Source organism: Hyperoodon ampullatus (genome assembly GCF_949752795.1).
Source record: "Hyperoodon ampullatus genome assembly, chromosome: 6".
Lineage (NCBI taxonomy): Eukaryota > Metazoa > Chordata > Mammalia > Artiodactyla > Ziphiidae > Hyperoodon > Hyperoodon ampullatus.
The window spans coordinates 14,207,571-14,231,558 of NC_136919.1; the positions used below are offsets into that span (position 1 = coordinate 14,207,571).

General features: G+C 48.7%; 1 protein-coding gene across 6 annotated transcripts in view; it reads left to right on the forward strand.

Annotated features, from left to right (window-relative positions):
* CDK5RAP2 (CDK5 regulatory subunit associated protein 2) overlaps window positions 1-23,988 on the forward strand; it is a gene marked incomplete at its 5' end in the record, with an annotated part of 184,507 nt that overhangs the window by 32,962 nt on the left and 127,557 nt on the right. For all 6 annotated transcript variants that reach the window (XM_079706153.1, XM_079706157.1, XM_079706155.1 and 3 more), the window contains 7 exons: window positions 2,059-2,135; window positions 8,340-8,463; window positions 11,125-11,279; window positions 15,857-16,019; window positions 17,313-17,366; window positions 18,210-18,329; window positions 20,984-21,076. In XM_079706153.1, coding sequence (XP_079562279.1) covers window positions 2,059-2,135; window positions 8,340-8,463; window positions 11,125-11,279; window positions 15,857-16,019; window positions 17,313-17,366; window positions 18,210-18,329; window positions 20,984-21,076 — 786 coding nt within the window. The remainder of the gene's footprint in view (window positions 1-2,058; window positions 2,136-8,339; window positions 8,464-11,124; window positions 11,280-15,856; window positions 16,020-17,312; window positions 17,367-18,209; window positions 18,330-20,983; window positions 21,077-23,988) is intronic.

Sequence of the window (23,988 nt, forward strand, 5' to 3'; positions counted from 1 at the left end):
GTCTCCTAGATTCCCTGGATCTAACCAATATCATTAATTCCTCAGGCAGAGAAATTTTATGTGTACACAAGCAAGCATTGTGTGTGTACGTATATGTGTACAAACCCCCTTTTTACATAAATGCGAGCATGTTCTGCTTTGTACCTCGCATTTTTCATTAACAATATCTTGAATATCTTTCCTTCTTAGTGGTTTAAGAGTTTCTTCATTCTTTTTTATAGTGATATTCCATTTTGTGCTTATAAGGCGTCTTGATTTTTGGTTTAGACGTTACGGTTGCCATGTATATAACTTTATAACTTGAAGTATTGAGCTCGCAAAAAAAAGTCTAGTGGACATGTTAGCAGTCCATTCTTTTATATTTGCTGGGCTGGGGTGCCAGTTGGTTCATGAGAAAGCAAAGCACTTAGAACCTATGATATCAGCGGTTACATAGAAGCTCTCTGCCCTTCAGAGAGCTGGAACAGGAATCTTCTCTTTGAAGGGTGTTTCTGCAGTTTTCACAAAACCACAGTTGAAGACACTGTGCCCTGTCACTCAGTATCCTTTATGCGAAGATCAGTTTCTTCTAGAAAAAGTTCTGCTGCAGAGATGACTTCTTTAGTTCCTGTTGTTTGACAGTGAAAAAAACAACACAGTCTGAACCCTGTCTCGTAGCCTCTTCTCATTTGTTCGTTCATTCAGTCCTCAAATCCACCACGTCAGGTGGGCTTTATGTTTTTCGTGTGACACTTGAGGGATCCAGAAGGGGACACCTTGCTTTCTGACCTCCTGGGCTTTTGTTTCTAAGGACAGTTACAGGCTCGCACTTGCACTTTCACATTGGATGTGAGCAGGAAGGCAGGGCCTGTGTCTGCCTTGTCTGCCGTGGTGGCCTTGGTGCTTAGCCTGTGCTTGGCCTGTCACAGGGGTTGGTGTATGTCTGTGAAGTGAAGGAATGAGTAAATAAACGAGCATCCACTGACTTGCCACGGTTTCCTCCTGGGAAGGAGTGGAGGCAGAATTTGAACCCAGGTCCGTCTAGTCCCAAGGCTGTGGCCTTTCCATTCTGGCTGACTTCTCGGTCAGGGGTGTTCTTCCCCCCAGGGCTCCTTGGCTAAAAGGAGGGAGACCTGTCCTCGGAGACTGTAAATTTTACTGGAAATGTTATTTTTATTTAAAATAATACACATGTAGTATGGAATAAAATGTAAAGTTGGCATAAACTCTTAAAATAAAGCAGGAGCAAGATTAGGGAAATCCTGGATTTACAGCAGTCCTCTGCAGGCTGCGCACTCAGACCTTCCTCTTTACTGCATGAATTCACCTAATATTCCGCCTGGGGTACATCTGTGGACTGGTTTGCGAAGCTGATCACTCCCCGCTGCCTCAGGTTGTGATCCGTGTGCCAAAGAGTCTGTCTTTGGATTCCCACGTGAGTTACAAGCCCAAGACCATGTGTGTCTCCCTTTGTTCCAGTCACTTAAGAGGAAGACGGCTGGGGAGCACTGTGGTGTCCCCTACAGACAGTTGGCCCTATGTGGTCATGGCTTTTTGGGAAGGGAGCACCCTGAAATCTTACATTGAAATGAGACAGGCAGTGGTGTGGCCTCCTGCTTATCCATCCACAGGTTTTATTTTTTTGATGCTGTAACACATTCCCACTGCTACAACCACCACATGCATGATTGCAAACAACCAGAAGTAATTGCCTTGGAATGGTAAAAGCAAGCTGCAGAATTGATTGTAAATTTGCCTGGTGGAGGGCAAACAATTTTTAAATCAACCTCACTTGTATGACATTTATGCCTGAATGTTTGAATGCTCTGGCTGTTAGAAGCTTGGAAAATTTACATAATTGTTCCAAGCCTGGAGAAATCCAGGGCCTTCTTCGGAGCCCACCAGTGTTCAGTAATTCCCTTTTCCCTGTGCCCCGAGGCTAATGAGGGTTTGAATCTAATATCTGTCTATTATGAGCATCACGGAGCCAGTCCGTGCTGAAAGCAGGTTTCCCACTATAGGCATTTGGATGTCCTGTGCTTCACACTGTTTCTTTTCTTTCCTAATCTTGTCTGGAAGAACATCGAGCTCAAGGTGGAAGTAGAGAGTCTGAAGCGGGAGCTCCAGGAGAGAGAGCGGCTGCTCATCAAAGCCTCGTGAGTACCTGTCCCCCTGCTGCGAGCTCACAGGTCGCCCAGGGTTCTGGTGGTGGAGGCTGGGTGCGTCGGTACAAGAGAACCTTGTATTTCTAAGCCAGTTCTTCCCCAGTGGGGCTCTGAGGACTGCGAGGAAATTTTCATTTTTATTTAATTATTTTTCAATGAACTTTTAAAATGTAACATACTTACAGGAAGATGAACCGATCGTAAGTGTACATACAGCATGATGATTTTCACAAAGCAGACACAGCTGTGGGCCACCTTCCAGATCAGAAACCAGAACATCACCAGCCCCCCGGACGCTTCCTTTGTGCTCCCAGAACTTACCCTTCTCCCACAAAGAGAACCACTGCTCACCGCTAGCATCCGCATTGCTTAGTTCTGCCTGTTTTTGAACTGCATAGAAAAGGAATCGTACACTGTGCACCCGCCCTTTTGTGTCTGGCCTCTTTCCTTAGCCATGTGTCTGTGAAATCCATCCCTGTTGTCAGTTACATCAGCAGCTCCTTCATTTTCATTGCTGTGAAAGGCTGGGGAGGCTCGGGGTCCTGAAGGACTCCTGCGGTGGGTAAGGCAGGGGGGCAGAGGGTGGGGCTTCAACCAGAGGAACTCGTTCTTGTATGTGTTTTATGTACTAGGATCCCTTGTCATATTTAGTTTATAAGAGGGGTTCTACTGCTTTGAAAAATTTGAAAACTATTATTTTAGTCAATCAATCAGTTAATTAATTTAAGTATTTATTGAACAACAAGCACAGTTCAGAGGATACAGTCTGTGACTCAGTGGGTCATTCATTCATTCATAAACATTTCTCATGTAAGTGTGCCACACGCTGAGGATTTGAGAAGAGATGTCCCTTCCCTCAGGAGCTCATTGGAGACGGGTGAGCCTGTGAACGGGGTATGCTGGAGGTGCAGTGACAGAGGACGTTTGTGGGCACGAGGTGAGGCACCAAAGTGTGCTGAGTTTCGCTTGGTGAGAGAGGAGTAAGACTTCCCAGAGGTGACCCACCAAGGACCTGGCTGGAAGCTTACGTGGCAATGCTTCATCTGTCCTAGCAGCAGAGCTCCTGCTGGATATGGCTGCCCAGGGGCACAGCTGCGCTGCTCTGGGCCAGGCCACACAATTCCTTTTATTGTCACACAGCCAGCAGCCAGCATGGACTGCTTTGGGCTCTGAGTAGACTAGAGGTTCCCTGGCCCAGGCTTCTCTGAGTTACGCTGACTCTGCACACGTGGTATTTTCTGAGTGAGTTGAGTGATGAATGAATGAATGAACAAACTAGATTGACGCTTTTTTTTTTTTTTTGGCCACGCTGCTGGGCTTGCGTGATCTTTGTTCCCCATCGAACCTGGGCTCAAGGCAGTGAAAGCGCCGAGTCCTAACCACTGGACTGCCAGGGAATTCCCTTAACACGTTGTTTTTGTTGGTTGCTTTTGTTGTTGTTGTTGTTTGGAAGCACATCGTTCTCTGGGCGGGAAGTCAAATCGACTTTACCAAGGCTAGAAGTCAGTAGCAGAATTCAGTCTGTTTCCTACTCTGTTCACCCTGCCTGCTGCAGATCTCAGCCAGGACTTGTTTCTAGCCAGGCGTGTGCACATGGAAACCCAGACTCAAAAAGGCCACGTGCACGCCTCAGTACCAACACACCGAGCTGAGTGTTTGGGGGCTGGTGCCCGTGTTTGTATGCACAGATTTTCCAGCCGCCCAGACTGGTGTCCAAGGCCCTTTTTGGTCTGACCAGCTTTATTAATGTATTCAGAAAATATTTATCAAGCAGTTGTCGTGTGTGGCACTGGCCTAGGTTCCTGGAAATAGAGCCGTGATCCAAACAGACACGTGGGGCTTACATTCTGGAAGGAGTGATGGGGACAGAATACTTGGAGTAATAGATACATAAGTACAAGTTGGGAAAAGAGCTGTGAGCGAAAGGGAGGAAGCTGTGAGAGTTAGAGCAGCAGGAATAGGTCTGTAGCTGTAGGTGTGTGGCCGGGAAGGTGGCGTTTGAGATGAGATTGGATCTGGGGGTAAGTAGGCCTTGACCAGGGGAAAGAGGGGAGAAGGTGTTGAAGGAGGAGGGAATGTGCAGGTCTCAGGAGATACGACAAGTCTGGGGGGCTCGGTCTTGTCTTGCAGGGTCTTGAGGCCTCACTAGAGATTTTGGTCTTTATCCTGAGATCAGATGGAAAACAGTCATGGGTTTTAAGCAGCTGACACAATCAGGGCTTTGTTTTTTAAAAGGTCACTCTGGTTGCTGAGTGGGGAATGTTTTGTGGAGGGAGCCGCGGTGGAAGCAGGGAGTCGAGTTAGGAGGCTGGGCCAGTAGTTTAGGCAAGAGATTCGTGATGAGCTGCATGGGGGGACTGGGGAGACGGTTGGGAAGCAAAGTCCACAGGGCTTGGTAATGGTGGGAAGGGCGATGTCAAGGATGCCTTCTAGGGCAGGGGTTCTGTTGAAGAAAGTCACGGTGACTTCACTGCTCCAGCTTTCTCTCCACCAACACTTTATCCCAGATGGTGCACAGGCACTGAAAATGTCCTGCCCCTGCTGCTCTAGCTTTGCCTTGGCAGATCTCTCCTGCTTCCCGTCCCCTCCTGGCCCAGATGCCTTTCCTGTCACCTCCCCTCCGTAAAGGCTCATGCTGAGTCCCGTGGCTGCCCGTGGTCCACATCTCAACCTCTGTACAGAGTGCTCTGGCATATAATGACAATCCCATGTGTATGTAACACTTTACAGTTTATAAAACGCTTTCACATCCATTTATTGATACATTCCATCATTATCCTGGGAGCTAGGCAACTTTCTAGGAAAACCTTTTGTAGCGGGGGGAACTTAGGCCTGGAGATGGGAAGGACCATGACAAAATCACTTAGAAAGATCAGAGCTGGGATTAGAACTCAAGTCCCTGACTTTTAGCCTAGCACTAGGTTTCATGTTCTTTATTTTCCTGTATGTGATTCTCATTTCTCTAACATGACTGTACGTCTTGTGAGGCCAAGAGCCTGTTCCCCTACTTGAGTGGAGATGGGGCCAGTGGAAGGGGCAGGGGCTCTGGGTTGGCTCTGCCAGTAGGTGGGTCTTTGGCTTCTGAGTCTTGGCTTCTCAGCTGTTCCTACTTCATGAGGCCTTTGTGAGGATTACCTGCCACGGGCTAGGCGCCCTGTCCACCACACATCTGCTAAAGGTGCCTTTCTTTACCCCGAAATGCCCAGCACCTGTCACAGGAAAAGCCCCTGCTTTTTCCTAAAGAACTATAATTAGAATGGAAAGGGTCAAGAGGAAATGTTGAGGGTTAGAAAGGGTAGCGAGGGTGGTGTTTGTAGAAAGTTCTGTCTTGTATTGGGTGGAAAGCTGGGTTAGACCAGTTTCTGTAAACCTTTCCTCTCCTTAGGGCTTGCTGTCTATCTCCTCTGTTGCCCCAGACTCTATAAAGAGAGAATGGGTAGAAGGAGAGAACGAATGTTTCCTGAGATCCTGCTTTGCCCCAAACCCTGTGCCTGGCACTTGACATGCTTTATTGCAGTTGATTTTACAACAGCTGTTTGAGGCAGCCAGTGTTCCCATTTGAGTGAAAAGAAAACTGAGGCTCAGAGGAGTAGGAAGTCTTGCCCAGGTTGGTCACAGAACTGGGACTGGCCTGGTCCGGAGCCCGCTCTGCCTTGCTCTGGAGTAAATATATAGTTTGCTGGCTTTCTATTATTGTATGTCTGACTTACAATAAGGGGGCATTAAAAACGAAAGCAGACATATTGTCGGGAGTAAATTTTATCTCTGTGGCTTTAAAACACAAACAAAAACAATAATTCCATCAGTAGGGGAAAATTGCGCCATACTGCTGAGTATAAATTTTATTGCTACAGAGCTACAAAGATGATAAATGAAAAGTTGGAACATTTGTTATTGGGAATATATTTTATTGGTATAACTAAAGTGCAGCCAAACTGAATAATACCAGTACTTGTTAAAAATTGTAGTCAGCCCCTCGACAATGTATATGATTCAGACTGCAAAACAGAAATGTTTGATCTGGGCCGATAGGAGGGAGCCGGTGTATTTGCACGTGCTGGGTGGTGCAGGCGGGGGACGGGGAGGCAGTCGAGCGGGCCATTTTCTAGAGGAGTCTCTATGAAGCCCAAGGGCTAAGACATTTCTGGCGGTTAGTGGAAATTTGGGACTGGAAAAATCCTGTGTCCAAGGCTCAGGAGGGAAAAGCTTCTAGTACCGAAATCTTCCAGCCATGTATAATGCCTCTTGAGGAGTGGTGGAGGTGATTGTGAATCACTGTGAATTCCAGACAGTACTGATCAGGAAATGAGCCGAGGGAGTGGCGGCTCAGGACGTTTCACAGCATTCATCAGGAGGTGACCGTGGTGGCCTTAGTTCTGGCCAGAGAGGAGCCATTCTCAGCTCAGGTGCCAGCGGAGGGGATGGAATGAGGCCTCTTACAACGGCGCAGCAGGGGCCGCCGGTGCTGTGGTGGCCTCGGGGACAACAGGCTAGCAGGCAGCCCTCGGATCAGAGAGGAAGGGCACCGCGCTACGGCCACCACGTGTGTTAGCACGTTACTTCTAAGAGGTAATCGTCTCACTTTTCAAATGAGGAAACTGAGGTATAAGAGGTAATTTACCCAGAGTCACGCTGAGGACATAATAGAGTCAAAATTTGGAAGCAGATCTGTTCAGCCTCAGAGCCCCTGTTCTTTCTTTCCAATTGTTCACATTGAATTCCATTAAAATGATATCATGACACTGGGGCCTTCTGAAGGCTTATTGGTGAAAGGAAACAAGATATGAATAAAGTCTTTATTTGCAGGTGACTCATGTTCGAGACAGCAAGGATGGCCCTCTTGACTTTCCATTGTTCTCAGGCAGAAATTCACATGGCCCGTACATGTGAGTGTCTGATCACGTGGCCCCTGGTTGGAAGAATGTTATATACCCCTAAAGTAGGGCATGGGAGGCTGGTGGGGAATAGATTTATCCTTTTTCTGTTTTTCTGAAAAGCTAGCTTTAGGTGGAGCCATCGCCTTCATTATTCTGCCTTCTGGAAACCCGCAGTCATTTTAGAAATCTGATGAGACCTGCCTCTGAGTCTGTGTCTCACAAATTCACATCCGACACTGTTTTTCGAGAACCAAAATGAAAGGCGTCTGTGGTCGTAGTGCTGTGTCTGGTGTTGGTGGGCCAGCCCCACCATGCTGGTCGAGCAGAGAGAATGTTCCACGATGCCCGGCGATGTGAAGTCTGCCTTTTATGTTAGAGGTGGTGGAGGAACGTGGAGGGCGGGTAACCTCCTCTGCTCAGGCCCTCAGTCGCTGCTCCTGCTCGCCGAGTGGTCGTGCTGTGTTTGAGATGCTCCCCTCTCCAGTGGCAGAAGACCTTTACCAGCAGGTTTATTTTCGTTGTCTCCAGCTCCTTGCACACTGGTTTGTCACACCAGCTCTCTGCCTTTCCTGCCGCCGGTGGAGGTGTACTTTATTGGAAGTTTCGTGGTGGGGAATTTGGCAATAGCTGTCGAGTGTCTTAAAAACGAGCTTATCCTTTAACCTAGTAATTCCCTTTCTAGGAGTTGACCCTAAGGAAATCACTGGATAGTATGCAAACTATATGTATATATCATATATATGTGTTTTATTTATTTTTTAAAAAATCATTTATTTATTTATTTATTTTTGGCTGCATTGGGTCTTCGTTGTGCTGCGCGGGCTTCTCATTGCGGTGGTTTCATCTTGTTGCGGAGCACGGGCTCTAGGTGCATGGGCTTCAGTAGTTGTGGCACGCGGGCTCAGCAGTTGTGGCTCGTGGGCTCTAGTGCGCAGGTTCAGTAGTTGTGGTGCACTGGCATAGCTGCTCCGTGGCACGTGGGATCTTCCCGGACTGGGGCTCGAACCCATGTGCCCTGCGTTGGCAGGTGGATTCTTAACCACTGTGCCACCAGGGAAGCCCCTATATATGTGTTTTAATTGAGATGTAATTGGCATATAACATTGTGTAAGTTCAAGGTATACTGCACAGTTGACTTGATACATTTATATATTGCATTATCTGTGCTTTTGAATTACAAATCTTAATGAAAAAAAAAAAGCTCAACACAGATCTGTGGGAGAAGTGACCAACAAATATTCTATGTCTCTTTGGAGCGGTTGGAATCACCATGTGACTGTCACTCTTGTGCATTTTACGCCTTTGCCTCTTTTCGCAGCAAAGCAGTTGAGAGCCTCGCCGGAGGGGGTCGCTCTGAAATTCAGAGGGTGAAGGAAGATGCTCAGAAGAAGGTGCGGCAGGTCGAAGAGCTCCTAACCAAGAGAATACTCCTTTTAGAAGAGGTAAGTCCGGACTTCCCTGGCCGTCCAGTGGTTAAGACTCTGTGCTTCCACTGCAGGGGGCGTGGGTTTGATCCCTGGTCAGGGAACCAGATCCCGCATGCTGTGCGGTGCGGCCAAAAAAAAAAAGAAGAGACAAGTCTGGAAGCCCTGAGGAGAAAGTGTTTCCTACAGTGGGTTCATAACCGAGTGGGCAGAATTTTGTTCCTCTTGTCATAAACTGTCAGGGTTTCACCAGGGACAAGAGCCCCCCGTTGCTGAGCACCTCTTGGGCTCCAACCCCGTTCTAGGCGCTTTGCGTATGGAATTTATACCCTTACACCCTGCGCGCTGGCCTTTATTGTCTCCGTCCTCTAGATGAGGACACGGAAGTACAGAGAGAAATACTAACTAGTCCACGTTTAGTCCCGGATTTAAGTTACAACAGCTGATTTTACAGCCTGTGTCCTGACTGCAACACCACCCTTCTTTTTATCTAGTTTAGTTCCTTTACTTTACAGCAGAGGGAGCTGAGGCCTGAGGCCCGGAGAGGGGAGGCGACCCGCCTAACACAGCTAAGCTTGGAGCCAGGTTTCCTGACTCGTAGGCCATGCGTGGCCACGCAGCCCCTGTTCCCAGAGCCCAGCCTCCATCCCTCCATCCCACCTGTGCCCGCTGCCTGCTTCCTCTCGGGGAGCCGCTGTGTGTAGCTCTTATTTCCCCCCCATTCTCAGCCTGTGGTGGGAGTCAGGATGCTCCTTGGCCAAAAAACTTCATCTCCTAGATGTTGAAAAGCTTTCCTCCATATTAAGCTCGTCATTGAGTGATACCAGTTCCTTTTAATTCTTGATCTTTGAAGTCTGTTATTTCTCTACCCAAAACCCTGATTCTTCTTGGCAGATAAGAGGAGAAATGACACCACAAAGCACTTCTAGATACAAAGAGCAGATTCATTTGTACTGTATTTTACAGCTTATAATGGTCTTTTCCATTTGTCATGTTCACATCAGCCCCATGGGGGTGTGTAGATCCTAGGTCCAAACTACAGATGAGGAGACAGGCTCAGAGAGCTGGGAAACTTAGTCTTGGTCATAAGCAGTAGAGCTGAAACCAAAAGGAGGGTCTTCTGAGCCCAAATTCTGAACTTTAGTTAAAATGTAATTCTGAGACTTTCAAGAGACTTAATCTGTTGGTTCAGTCATCTTATTTTTCCCAGTAAGTGCTTCCCCGGGTTTTAGGGTAGCAGCATGACTGACGGTACTGGACTGAATCCCTGCTCTGTCACTAGCTTGTCACCTTGGAGAAGACATTTGCCTTCTCCGAGCCTCTGCTGCTTCATCTGTGAAATGAGGCCAGTGATGTCTGCCCTGCAATAGTAATTGTAATAACCGCAGTGAACTAATGATTTATGGAGGGCTTACCATGTCTGAGGCACCCTTCTCAGCCTTTTCATACACTGAGTTCATCCCTTCAGTAAACGTATGAGGTAAATACTTTTACTATCCCTTTTTAAGAACAAAACCAAAAACATGATGACACAGGCACAGAGTGGCCAAGTCACTTGGCACAAGGTCACCCAGGTAGTACATGCCAGGTGGTCTGGCTGTAGAGCCTGCATTCTGGGCTGGTCGAGTCTCTCTGTCAGTATGTAGCTTTCTAGGATTGAGTGAGGATCAAAGATAGTATAAATAAAGCTCCTTGCTCAAAGCCCGGCATCAGTAGGCACTCAGTAAATAATAGTTTTTGCCGTTTTTTTCTCTCAGAATATGGGGAAGTGGTTTTTCCCAGCTATCGGTGATATTGGCAGGCTGTCACCCTCTTGGGGAGACGGTGGTGGACGAGGCACCATGGAGGGAAGGTCAGGGAAGAGGAAGCCCGCGTTTTTTGAGCTTCCTGTGATGCAGCAGGCATTTGACAGAGTCGCCCAGCAATTCTTTGAGACGGTGGTTATCCCTGTTTTATAGGTTGGGAAACGGGCTCAGGGAGGTTAAGGGACTACTCAAGGTCACCCAGCAAATAAGTGGTGGGAGAACTGGGTTTTGAATCCAGTTCGATTTGCCTTTCATCTTCGTGATGCAGTCGGATGGCATGAGGGCTTGGAGACTCACGTCTACTATTTGGTCACTTTCCTGAGCACCAGGACCTTTTTCCCGAACACAGACGCTGCCTGCGTGATTTAGGCAATTTCCTTTTTGGCTTCTCTGAGCTCTGAGGAAGAACATAAGAGTTTTTTACCACCTAAATCACCTTGGAGATACAGAAACTGCACTTTAGAGTTGTGTAGTCATTATCTTAAAAATAGTGAGGGGGCAGTGTGGTGTGGGAAGAATTTGTATGGAGATTATGGTGACTCCTAGGAATTTATGTATGTTTAGGTATTGAGAGGCACATTTCTCCTCGTTCTCATTGAAACTGTAAATATTGATCGGATTTTTCAAAACCCAAAATACGGTTCTTGTAGAGAGTCTTTTCCATTGGAAATGCCTATTACTCTTCAGGATACAAGAAGGGAAAAATGGCTGGTGAATGTATTTATTACTGATTCTCCCGATGTGTAGTACAATTCAGGGAGGGGAAATGTGCTGGAGAAAAAGTCATAAATATTTATATTTTAATCCAATTTCCTTTCAAAGTGTTCCCAATTGTATTGAAAAATTGCATCAAATGCGTTTAATTTAACTCTAGGATGTGAAAGCCGCCCAAGCAGAGCTGGAAAAGGCCTTTGCTGGAACAGAAACAGAGAAGGCTCTTCGGTTAAGCTTGGAAAACAAGCTTTCAGAGATGAAGAAGATGCACGAGGGGGATCTGGAGACGGCTCTGGTCCTGGAAGAGAAGGACAGGTCTGGCTCTTACCCCTGTGATGCTCTGACATCCATTTATCCGGCAGCATGATCCAAAAAAAAACGGAAGGGGTTGTTGCCTTCCTACCCTTTTCCCCTTCTTTTTCTACTTGTTCCCCATAGTGAGAAAACTAGGGATAAAATCAGGGTGAAAGAGAAAGGAATAGGGTAGTGATATGAGGACAGAGATAGAATTAGTAGACAGAAGTTCATGCTGAAAAGTTCTACTCCGATATTAAATTTAGCATTCAGGTTTTGGCTCTAAGCTTCCTGGTAGCCAAAGGAAAAAGGGAAAAACAATTTTGGTGGACCTAAGATTCACATTGCTTACAAGACAAAACAAGCTAGTAACTCAGGAGAAGCCCAGTTTTACTTGTCATTGTCAGAGAGACATTTCTCTTGTAGATTTTCCCAAAGGGAACAGTAAGTGACTCCATCCCCACAGTAAAATACTAGTGAATTTTTTGTGACCCGTTTTCCATCATATCTTTTAATGCAGGCTGAGGGCCCAAATTAGTGCAGTGCGAGGGACCAAACCAACGTGGACCAAACCAACGTAGACCAAGTACAGAGCTCTTCAATGGTCCAGAAATAAAACATGTGCCATTTGGTCCAGAGAAGTGGGTGGGCCATACGGCTTTTTGGCAATCTTTAATGCCCTTTATGTCTTGCAACCAAACTTTGAATCAAAACTGGTCAGGAGAGAGTGGAGGTTTTATTCTTTACCGTTGTTGCATTTTGATACTCTTGCCTTGCTTTGGTGGTTACTAAGTGGAAGGTTGAGTTAACTAAATAGAAGTGAGGCTTCCAGCTAACCTCTGGCCCATCCACTGAAGAGCCAGGCTAGTTTGGAAGCCGACAGAAATTGTTCTAAAGCACGATCAAGGAACTGGAAGAGTACAGCCTGGCCGAGTGTCGTGTTCTGGAAGGGGGGGGGGCGGTAGGAGGAGCTGGGGAGCGGGAAGCTGGGGCAGGTCCTGTGGGCCTTTTGGTAGAGTTTGGGTTTTGTCCTCAGGGCATGTGAGGAGCCACTGAAGAGCTAAGGATGGGGGTGGGGGGAATGACAGGATCAGATTTAAATTTAGAGAGATCCCTCTGGCTGCCCCCTGGAGGATGGATTGGCAGGGGGGATGATGCTGAAGTTCGGATAAGAGGTGATGGTGACGAGGACCGAGGTGACAGAACTTGGGTTGGGGAAGAGCAGGCAGAGATGCTGGGAAGGTTGGATTGGCCTGATGGCTTGAAGGGCTTGATGGCTGCTGGGTCTGTGGATGAGGGAAAAGGCTGCAGAGGTCCCCCTGACCCAGGTCTTGAGCATGAGCAACCGTGGGACGGTAGGGCAGTTTGCTGAGTTTGTGGGAAAAGGGGAGAAAGAGGAGATGTTTTGGGGTGGAGGAGGTGGGAAGATGAGCTTTCAGTTGGGACACATTGGGTTGAGGGATTGCAGGCATCCAAGAGGAGAGTCCAGGAGATGCTGGCCCTATGGAGTAAGGCGTGAATTAAAGGAGATGCAGGTTCATTCCTTCACCAGCTGCTGAGCATAGCCTCGGGCTGGGTGCCGGGAATGCAGAGGTGAACACTGTCTTCCTTATATGGAGCTCCCATGTGGGGGAGGGAACACGCGTTAAAAACAGGAAGTCACGTGGGGCTTCCCTGGTGGCGCAGTGGTTGAGAGTCCGCCTGCTGAGGCAGGGGACACGGGTTCGTGCCCTGGTCCGGGAAGATCCCACATGCTGTGGAGCGGCTGGGCCTGTGAGCCGCGGCGGGGGAGGCCACAGCAGTGAGAGGCCCGCGTACCGCAAAAAAACAAAAAAAAAAACAACCAGAAAGTCACGATTGGTGCTGGAGGTAAGTTCCAGGTCTGGGCTGTGACAAAAGCCAGGGAGTGATCAGCTCTGCGTGGGTGTGGGGCAGGGAGAGCTTGTGAGAGGAGAGCTCTGGGCTTGGGGTGAGCCACCCTCAAAGGTGCGCCGCGTGGTACAGTTCAGAGCAGCCTCGGAGCCTGTTAGCATTCGCTGTAGAAGCTTGGCTGCTCATCATTTTGGGAGACGGAGCCCTTTTTGGGAAGGGTTAATGCTTGCTGAGTACTGACTGTGGTCCGGGCAGCGGGGTCTCCATGGATGTGGGTGATCATGTCGGGGCCTCCCTAAGGCTGCCTGCTCCTGGGGTCTCCTACCGGTCCTGCTGGGGAGGCACCGAAACGTGATGTGTCAGTCCTGCAAGTGCACCCGTCTCTCAGGGATAGAGGTGCCTCAGCCACACTCCCGGCAGCCAGCTCTGGATTTCTGCCTGCTCGCTTGGGTGTGGCCCTCTGTGGTGGAACTCTCCTGGGACTGGGATCAGTGTGTTCCCTCCCTGAAGGCAGGCCTGCCCAGGAAGCTAAATTGAGGTCAGAGGTGTGAGTGAAGTGGGTGGAGCAGGGGCCCTTGGTCACGCCTTGGTGAGCTGGATCCAGATCTGCCACACGACTGACCGCCGCTGAGCAGGGCCCTCACCAGGACGGACACTGCCCGTGTCCTGGCCTCCCGCCACCCTTTTCAAAGGTACATGCTTTAGCTCCTTGATTTCCTTTAACTGAACCTTACAGCTAGTCCGTATCTCTAAGACAGTCAGCCTTGAGGAGCCCTGCGGGTCAGTATGGCCGACAGACATGTTTTATTTGACCCAAACAGTACTTGGAAAAGAAGGAATTCGTTGTGATGTTAAAAAAAAAAAAACAACGCCTAATTTCACGTGAAAGTCTAAATTTCCAGCTTCTCTTGAAAACCTGGAAGGCGTGGCAGGACTGGGCCAGGGTCTTGCTGGACTGAGGCTGCTCCCTTAGGGGGGCGGTGCACTAGGCTGGCTACAGTCCCCACAGGCCTTCCCTGCTCATTTCCATCCCTGTCTAGAACTTGCTTTTAGGTAACTAAAGCAAATCAATTTTATCGAAGTATAAGTTGCACACGGCATGACACATCCATTTTAAGTGTATAGTTTGGTGACTTTTTACCTCTCCAGTTGACTGTGTGATGATTTCAAAGTTGAACCCCTAGAGGGCAGTCTTACTCCTCCGAGTTTTGGGGGGCATCGTGCTGGTGCTGCCCGGTTCCCTCTGTACCCAACTATTTTAGTCCTTTTGGGGCGCCATAACAAAATACCACAGATTGGGTAGCTTACAAACAATGGAAGCTTATTTCTTAACAGTTCTGGAGGCCAGAAGTCCGAGATCAGGGCGCCAGCATGGTTGGGCGGGGGCCCTCTTCCACGGCTCAGACTTATTGTCTCCCCACCTGGCGGAAGGGGTGGGGGATCTTTCTGGAGCTCCATTTGTGCTGCTGTTCAGTTCCACCCTCACGATCTTATCTCCTCCCGAATGCCCCGCCTCCTAATCCTATCACCTTTGGGGGTTAGGATTTCAGTATAGGAATTCTGGGTGGACACAAATTTTCAGATACTCAAATACGCATGGCTAGGCGCTTCAACTTTTCGCTCACTCCTCACCTTCACCTTGGGAGCTCGGGAAGCTCTCTCAGACTTCCAAGCCTTTGCTCTCTCTACCCTACTGAGGTGCTTTCTAGGCTTAGCTGGAGAGACTCTTCTGAGGGTCCTTTGACAAAATGCTAATTGCTCAGTGTTTAAAGAAAAAGTAATCATAGCCATACAGCCACTGTTATTTGTTGAGTTCTGCCACGTGCCTGGAGTTGTGCAGCATTTTAAATAGCTTATCTCCATTCCACATAAGCAAGTTATGGCCACTTTATAGCCGAGGCAGTGCAGGCTCAGAGAGGTTAAGTAACTTGGCCTAGGTCAGGGGTAATTCGGTGGCCCGGAGAAGGGTGTGCTCAGCTCTTCCTGAGGGGGCCTCTGGGGTCTTGAGGGGAGGTAACGCCTCCCTGGCCGTGGCGGGATGAATGGGTGTTTCTCAGGTGGAGGCGGGAGCAGAGGTGTGAAGGGCATTCTGGGTATGGGGAGTGGTGTGTGCAGGGCAGCCCAGCTCCTGGAGAGGCTTGGGAGGGAGGCTCTGAGAGCCAGTGAAGAGGGTGACCGTTTCCTGTGAGAGGTGAGACGGACGCCGTCAGCGGCACCTCTGATCTCCTAGGCCCTAAAAGACAGGGCCACGATCGCCTTGCTGAGGAGTTTGGCCTTTATTTTGGAAGCCAGTCTGTTTTAGACTTTGCCCTGGGAAGCCTTGGCGGGACGCTCTCTGGTTTTCACGCTCACTGGAACCGTTCTACTTTACTGGTCATGTTTGTTGAGTCTCACTGACAGATTCCTTAGGGAGAGATTCCTTGCCACCCCCCAGCCCCCCAAATTCGTAATCCACTGCTGTCGATGGTGGGGGCCAGTAAAAGTCTTTGAGCAGGAGTGTGACTCGATCAGACCGTAGTCTGGCAGCTCAGAGGATGGATTGACCAGGGCCGGGCTGGAGGCGAATTCTGGCCCCAAATCTCCCACCTGCAAAATGCGGCTCCGTTTATGTTCGGTCGTTGGACGCATCTACTTTGAAGATGTCTGGCCCTGTTTCCTACCTCCTCTTGCTACACTGAGCTAAGAGGACAGCTTAGAATTAATATTTAAATTTTGTTCTCTTTCAGACTGATTGAGGAGTTGAAGCTGTCTTTGAAGAGCAAAGAAGCTTTAATTCAGTGCCTGAAAGAGGAGAAATCTCGGATGGCATCTCCAGATGAAAACGTGTCATCTGGAGAGCTCCGAGGACTTTCTGCTGCTCTGAGGGGAGACGAGGAGAGAGAGACCGAGGTGAGGTGACAGGACATGGAGGGGGACTTTAATTAGCAGACCTGATCCCCCTTTGGGACATGGATGCACATTCAGTCCCCAGGGTTCACGCACAGTGGCCTTCAAAATATTAGCTCCCTGTTGTCTGCTGAGGAATTACCAGAAAGCTCCTTTGTCGGGGGCCCTGGCATTTTTTTATCCTTCCAGTCTCGTGTTCACGTAGAGTCGGTTGTAAAAAACAGTCCAGGGACTTCCCCGGTGGTCCAGTAGTAAAGAATCCACCTTCCAATGCAGGGGACGCGGGTTCGATCCCTGGTCAGGCAACTAAGATCCCACGTGCCGCGGGGCAAATAAACCCGCAACGAAGAGCCTGCATGCCGCAACTAAGACCCAATGCAGCCACGTAGCCAAAAAAAAAAAAAAAAAAAAAACCTTTAAAAAAACCAAAAAACCAAAAAACCAACAAAAAAAATAGTCCATACCTGCGTGCCTCTGTTTTCCTGTGGGTTAACTTGTCGATGCCCGGGAACTTTATTTGCACCCACTGGGTTTGGTTTGTCTCTGTGGTTAGAGGCAGACTTGAGGCCACCTTCGGTCGGAAACTTCAGAGGCAGTGGGGAAGGGAGATAACTTGTATCGGGCCTGGCAGCACTCGAAGGGTGTCAGCGTGCACCTCAATTAATCCTGGCACCTTGCAAGGCAGAGATCATGGTCCCCTCGTCGGGTAGAGAAACACACTCAGAGGCGTTGTGATATTTTCCCAGGCTCCAAGAGGTGGGTCGCTGGTAGAGACCCCAAAGCCCCCCTGGACCACTGCCCCCCCCAGGCCGCCTCCATGCCCAGCTGTTTTGAAGCGGGTGGGCAGGCCTGGAGGTGCAGGCAGGCCTGGTAGCAGCCTTCCGGTCCTGGTCGGACCCAGGGTGGCTGCCGCGTGTGGTCCCTAAACGCCAGGGGACGTCTCAGCGCTCATGGACTGTCTCAGTCGCTTTGTGGAGCGGGGTCTCCTTCGTCCCGACCACAGCAGCGCACCCTCCAGCCTCACCGGCTAGTTGTTGGCTGTGATTGGCCCACGTCTGCTCCTCCTCCCGGCCCTTCTTGCCCCGCGGGCGCTGTGCTTTCGTGGCTTTTGCGCCGTCCCGTATACATTTTCTTAACTCGGGTGGATTTCTGGGGAGACAGAAGGAGTGGATGCTTGTTTTCATGAGTTCCTCAGCAGTGGGGTGGGGAATAGAAATGCAGTGTTCATTCTAACCGTTCTGGGGAAGCTGCTGGATTGTGGGTCCCTTCCGGGCACCAATGAATGCCTTTTCTTAGGCTGCACAAATGGAGGAGGAGAAGGAGAGAAATCGCTTTGAAGAGAGGATCCAGGTATGTTGATACAATTTTTACAAACGTATTGAGGATTTATCCCTGCCTCTTGCTTTCTTCTGAGTGCAACAGATAATCCTGTGTGACAGTAGCTGTCACTCGTTGAGTCAAGCTCTAGGTGTGTCAGAGAGGAGGGTTTCGTAGCCTTCGTGATAACTCTGGAGTAGGTGTTCCCATTTTGCAGATGTAACACATGGGGCTCAGAGAGGTGAGGCTCCGTCCCCAGGGTCACAGAGTTGGAAGAGGCGTAGCAAGGATTCAGACCTGCCAGGCCAATCGCAGAGCCACCGCTGCAGGGTCCCCTAGTCACAGCGGCCGCCATTTGTGTAGCGCCTGCCAGCGTAGAAAGTGCTTTCATGGCCATTATCTCATTTGATTCTCATAACAGCCCGGGAGGGAGGCAGTGGTGAATATCTTTAGAAATGAACTCAGACTATAAATGTATATATTCGGTCTCCATCAAACCGAATTCTCTGCTGGCTTTTGTAGCATTAAGGAGTGAAATTAATGATCTGTTATTTCCCCCAAATAACCTGGTACGGTTTCAAAGGCTCTGCTGTGACTGTATTCAGATTCCAGAAGGCATTGGAGTCCTTTCCTCGGGAGTAGCTGTCATCGTCTTAACTGATCTGATCCCCTTCCTACACCCGGCCCCGTTGCCGCGAGCGGTAAAACAGTAACTCGGAGCTGATGCCACGATTCTCAGCTCTACTTGGAAACATTAATCACAGGTTGACAGGAATGATAGAATAACTGCGTTTGAGTGTGCTCTTAAAGTTATATTTACAGTGCATTTTGGTTAGAATGCATCAACTTAGTGAATCTTTTTCTGATCTAATTTAGGCTCTTCAGAAGGACCTGAGAGAGAAGGAAAGAGAAATTGCTACGGAAAAGAAAAATAGTTTAAAGAGGGATAAAGCCATTCAGGGTCTAACCATGGCACTAAAGTCAAAGGAAAAAGAGGTACGTCTGATACACCTGAAGTGAGACTTTTCTTTATTAGCTTCTGTGACAGGCCTGTCTTACCCTGAATTTTTAGCTTTAGGTAAAAAGTTTATAAGAGAGCTGAGATGAGTTTAGAAAGTGGGGAAAGGGTCCTGTAGTCAATTAGAAGTTCTTTTATAGAGTAATTCAGTGCTGTCCAGTATGACTATAATGCGAGTTATGTATGTAATTGAAAATTTTCTAGTAGCCACATTAAAAGAAGTAAAAAGAAACAAGTGAAATTAACTTTAAAATACATATATGCCAGATGTCAACATGTAATCAATAAAAGAGAAATAGCAATGAGGTTTTAACATTTTTAAACTCTGACTTTGTCACCATATTGGACAGTGTAGGTCTCATCTTTTGAAAGACAACAGAAAATTGAGATAAAGGAGTTTTGGGAGGCAAGGTCATGACTGCGGCATCTCACCTGGGTGGTCTGCAGGCTCCTCAGAGCCGGCACTTTCTCAACAGACCCATCACCTCCATCGCTGCCCCCATCTCACCATCCTACTCCATTTTCTCTGCTCTTGTCTGTGTTGGTGGCACCACCGTATCCCTAGTCGTGCCAGCCAGAAGTCGCCCTTGACTTCCGCTACCTGGCTTGTTGCCTTTGGGATCCAAGGTGGTGGCTCGTGGTTCTTTGCGGTTCTCCTGTCATGAGTATAGACATCAGTTATGTCTCAGTAACTCCTCGGCACAGATACAGAGAAGAAAACACAGCTCTGCTTGCCAGTCTAGTGGGGAAAAACGACAGCGTGAAGGTGTTGTGATTGAGGGAAGTGCAGGGGGCTGTGGAAGGAGAGGGAAGGGGGCCTAGTCCAGGTTAGGGTGTGAATGCGGGGAGCGGGGAGTGCTGCTTCCTGGAGGAGGTGTCTGAGCTGAATCTTAAAGGAGGACCAGGAGTTAGCTGGGAAGGGAGGCAGAGACTGGGAGGCCATTTCGCACAGAGGGGAGAATGCTGGTCAGAGCCTTATGTTAGGAAAGAGCCCCTTGTGTGTTTGTGGAAACAGAACGGTTTGAGGTTCTTAGAGCATCAAGTGCAGAGCTGAAGTGGGGCGAGAGAAGAAGCTGGAGAGGTTGCAAGGGGCAGCGGAGGTGGTGGAACTCCGAGGGTAGCAAGGCCACTGAAGGCTCCGAGCGGAAGGGTGTGGTCACGTTTGCATCCGGTCACGTTTGCATCCGAGAGCAGCCTGTGGCTGTATTGGGAAAGGGGATGGCAGAAGGGCGAGATCGGAGGCAGGGAGGCCGGTAGCTGAGGGGAGAGCCCCCTAATTCAGAAAGGCTGAATTAGAGCAGCGGTCACAGTAAGTACGAGTGGAGGGGTGGGGCTTGTTCAAGAAATACAACTAGAAATACGGCTTCCTTGGTGGCACAGTGGTTGAGAGTCCACCTGCCGATGCAGGGGACGTGGATTCGTGCCCCGGTCCGGGAGGATCCCACATGCTGCGGAGCGGCTGGGCCCGTGAGCCATGGCCGCTGAGCCTGCGCGTCCGGAGCCTGTGCTCTGCAACGGGAGAGGCCACAACAGTGAGAGGCCCGCGTACCACAAAAAAAAAAAAAAAAAAGAAAAAAAAAGGAAGAGAAAAGAAATACAACTAGGAATAATTAAAAATAAGAAGTGAATTTGGGGAAATTTGATGATTAGATGTAGGACTTGAGAGAAGGAGCAGTCAAGGGTGACTTCTGGCTGCGTGACTGGGGATATGGTGGTGCCACCAACTCCCTTAAAAGCATAGAAAATGGAGGATCATGATGAGATGGGGGCAGCAATGGAGGTGATGAGCCTGTTTAGAAGGTGCCGACTTTGAGAAGCCCATGGACCGTTCAGGTGAGAAGTCCAGGAGGCAGATAGATACGCGAGTCTGAAGCTTGGAGAAGGCCCAGGCCTGGAGGTATAGGTCTGGGAGTCAGTCGTATACAGATACGAGTGAAAATTCTGAGGGTTGATCTACTTATCCAAGGATAGCGTGGGGTGGGAAAGGAGGCTGAGCAGCGGGCCGCAGGGGACAGCAAATTTCAGGAACAGGGAGAGGAATGCACAAAGGGGGCAGGAGGAATGGCTGCAGGAGTGGGACGCTGACCAGGAAACTGGGGTTGAGGAAGCCGAGGAGGTAGGAGTTTGAGTAACCACCAGTGTCAGCCGCAGCGGAGGTTTGGTTCATAATCGTGGTCAGTGTGATTTGTCTCGTGTGTTGGGAGTTCAGGGCCCAGTGGTCGTTGGAGACCCTCTGCTGTGCAGGGCACCCACCAGTGGTAGGGCAGTTCTGGCTGCTGCCAGAGTCCAGGGTGTGGCCAGGGGAGTTCCTGGCTGACTCTGGGCCAGAGGAGAAGGTCACTGGAGGGTGTGGAGTTTTGGGACCTATTAACGTTGTTCAAGCCTAACAGTGCTGTGGTTGGGTGAGTGGTCATATCCTTGTTTTATAGTTGAGGGAATTAAGTCTCAAAGAGATGAAGTGCCTGGCCTGAAGTCATCCAGCTAGTAGACAGCCAAACTAGAAATCCCACTTTTCTGACTACAGAGCCCTCGGTTGTTAGCACTCCCCAGTTCAGCAGGAAAAGCTTGTGGGCTGAGCACAGAGAGGAGAGCCCAGTTGCATACTTGGCTGTTCTTCCTTATTTTTACCCAGATTGAAGAACTTAACTCTGAAATTGAAGAGCTCAATGCTGCCTTTGCTAAAGCCCGAGAGGCCCCCCAGAAAGCACAGACCCAGAAATTCCAGGTAAGTGTTGGCTTTGTTTGAAGTGGCTCTCTCCATGATCCTTACTCCTGGTGATGTCAGGGCTTTGCAGCTGAAAGGAACCAAGGGAGCTCTGAGTGGTTTTTTTTTTTTTTTTTAAATTAATTAATTAATTAATTTTTGGCTGCGTTGGGTCTTTGTTGCTGAGCGCGGGCTCTCTCTAGTTGCGGCGAGCGGGGGCTACTCTTCGTTGCGGTGCATGGGCTTCTCATTGTGGTGGCTTCTCTTGTTGCGGAGCACCGGCTCGAGGCGAGCGAGCTTCAGTAGTTGTGGCATGCAGGCTCAGTAGTTGTGGCGCACGGGTTTAGTTGCTCCGAGGCATGTGGGATCTTCCTGGACCAGGGCTTGAACCCGTGTCCCCTGAATCGGCAGGTGGATTCTTTTTTTTTTTTTTTTTGCGCGGTACGCGGGCCTCTCACTGTTGTGGCCTCTCACTGTTGTGACCTCTCCCGTTGCGGAGCACAGGCTCTGGACGCGCAGGCTCAGCGGCCATGGCTCACAGGCCTAGCCGCTCGGCGGCATGTGGGATCTTCTCAGACCCGCGCACGAACCCGTGTCCCCTGCATTGGCAGATGGACTCTCAACCACTGCGCCACCAGGGAAGCCCAAGCAGGTGGATTCTTAACCACTGCGCCACCAGTGAAGTCCTCTGAGTGGTCTTTCGTAGAAGAGTTCACTCAGTCTAATTAAAGGAGCATCTTCTGCGGCTTTGGGTGCTTCTCCAGCCCCTTCCTCAGTATGACAGTGATGATGGTGACAACTACGCCCACAGTTAGGAGTGCTGAGCTTAGGCTGTGCCAGGAGTAGACCGTGCGAGATGTGTGGATTATCTCATTTAATCTTCACCACCCTGTGGGGAAGGTAATTTTCACCCCCCTTGTATTTGAGGGGTTTTTGATGTCCAGTGAGGGTATATAGTTTATTCACGGTCACACAGCTTTGCCAATGACAGGACCAGGGTTTAAATGTAGTAGCTGCTGCTAATAAAAGCTGGCATTTATTGAACATGTACTATGTGTCGAGCCCTGTGCCAGGTGTTCTCCGTGGATTAGCTCAATAAATCTGTACGACAGCGCCATGAAGTAGGCACTGTTAATATCCTTGTTTACTGCTGAGGAAATCCAGGTTCAGAGATTCAAGTAGCTTGCTCAGGGTCACGGAAGCGGTAAGTGAAAGAGCTAGGATTTGACCCCAGAATCAGTCTAGCTCCCAAGTCTGTGCTTTTCCCTTCACCCGCTACCTCTCCTCACCTGGCTTGCCTGCTCCCTGCCAGCTTTCTGTTCCAGGCTTTGGTTATTTGACCCGCCTTCTTTTTCCCTCCAACGTTGCACAGCAAGGGCTCCTGCGGGTCATCGCCTCGATCTTCCCTCTTTCTTGCTAATTTTAGGTCTGTGTTTTGAATTAACATTTCTTCCCATGTTTCTAGTTTCCCTCTACAGTGTATACCTGTTACTAATAACTAATGAATCAGTAATGCTCCATCATGGGATTAAGCCCATACTGCCTTAAAGCTCCGCCCTCCCACTTCTTCCTCCTGTGTTGTTTTTGGTTATAAAGTAGAAGTTAGGAGTTAAATCTAATTTAAGACTGTTTGGTTCCTCAGATTCATATCCCATGCCTTATCTTTTCAGAGCTTTGGTTCACAGTAACAGTAATTGGAGTAATTTGGCTTAAGTCCGGGCGCACTAGAAGCAGAGACAAATCTCTGTCTTTGGACTCTCAGACTTGCCTCCCCCACCCTTTTGACAGTGGTTGATGAAATGGAGCTGAGATTACACTTTACACTGAGTTTTTTTCCTTGCTTAGAAAATAACAAGCCTTAAAAGCAAAACCGTCTGTATTTCCCATTCCTTGAGAAAAAAAAGTGTATGGTGGCAATTGATAAGCAGAGACCAGACATCCTTATGTGTTGTGATATTTTACTTGTTGTTGGGCCTTGAAGGAAAGAAAAGAGTCTTATACGTTTACACGTTACCCAGACTTATTACATCCATTGATTAATTTCATAACCCTCAGTCCTAGTCTAAAAGTGATCTGCGAGGTCTTGTAGTTAACAGTGTTGGCCGAGTTTCTCATCTTGCAAAGTATGGAGATCAGACACTGTTGAAATTCCTCAGGTTCTGCGTGGCACGTTGACTGTTCAGAGAGCGCTCATTTAATCCTTACCCGCGGAGGCGGAGTGCTCACCCGTTTGCCAGGTTGCCAGTACTTGAACTCAAAGTCTGACTCCAAAGTCTCTCCTCTTTCCATTTTTCTGATTCTGTGTGTGAGTCAATACACACCAGACCCTTATATCGGCTAATTCATTGCGAGGTATGTATAATTTGAATATTGCACAGACATTTGAAAATGCATTGTCTTTCACATTTTGGGAACTTTTTGGGATGTCACATGATTTGAACTAATTGCAGCATGAGTATAAGAGCTAAAGCTCACAGGGGTGGCATCAAGCGTGACAGTGAAGCAGCAGCAAGTGGTATTCAGACTCTTGGAGCAGTTGCCACAGTGCAGAGAGGTAGATTCTAATCACAGGTGTGACTCTGTGAAGGTTGCAGTGTGGCCTGGCTGTGCTACCTCAGAAGCCATTTAAACAATGTATTTTCAAATTGGAAGTAGCGGTTATGTCTCCTCCCCTCTCTGCTCGGCTTTATAAAAGTAAAATTGCACATTGCAGGAAACTCATAAAATATTTAAAATGGTGGAAAGAGGTTGATAAGAGTCACCAGTAAACTCACGTATAAAGATGTTCACCGTTAGCACCTTGACTCTTTTCAAAGCATATTTGTACATATATATATATCACCTTTGAAAAATTAAATAGCGTTATAGTATGTATTTTGTTATATAATCTCTTCTGTTTTCATTTAACATTCTTTCCCTGGCAGTATATATAG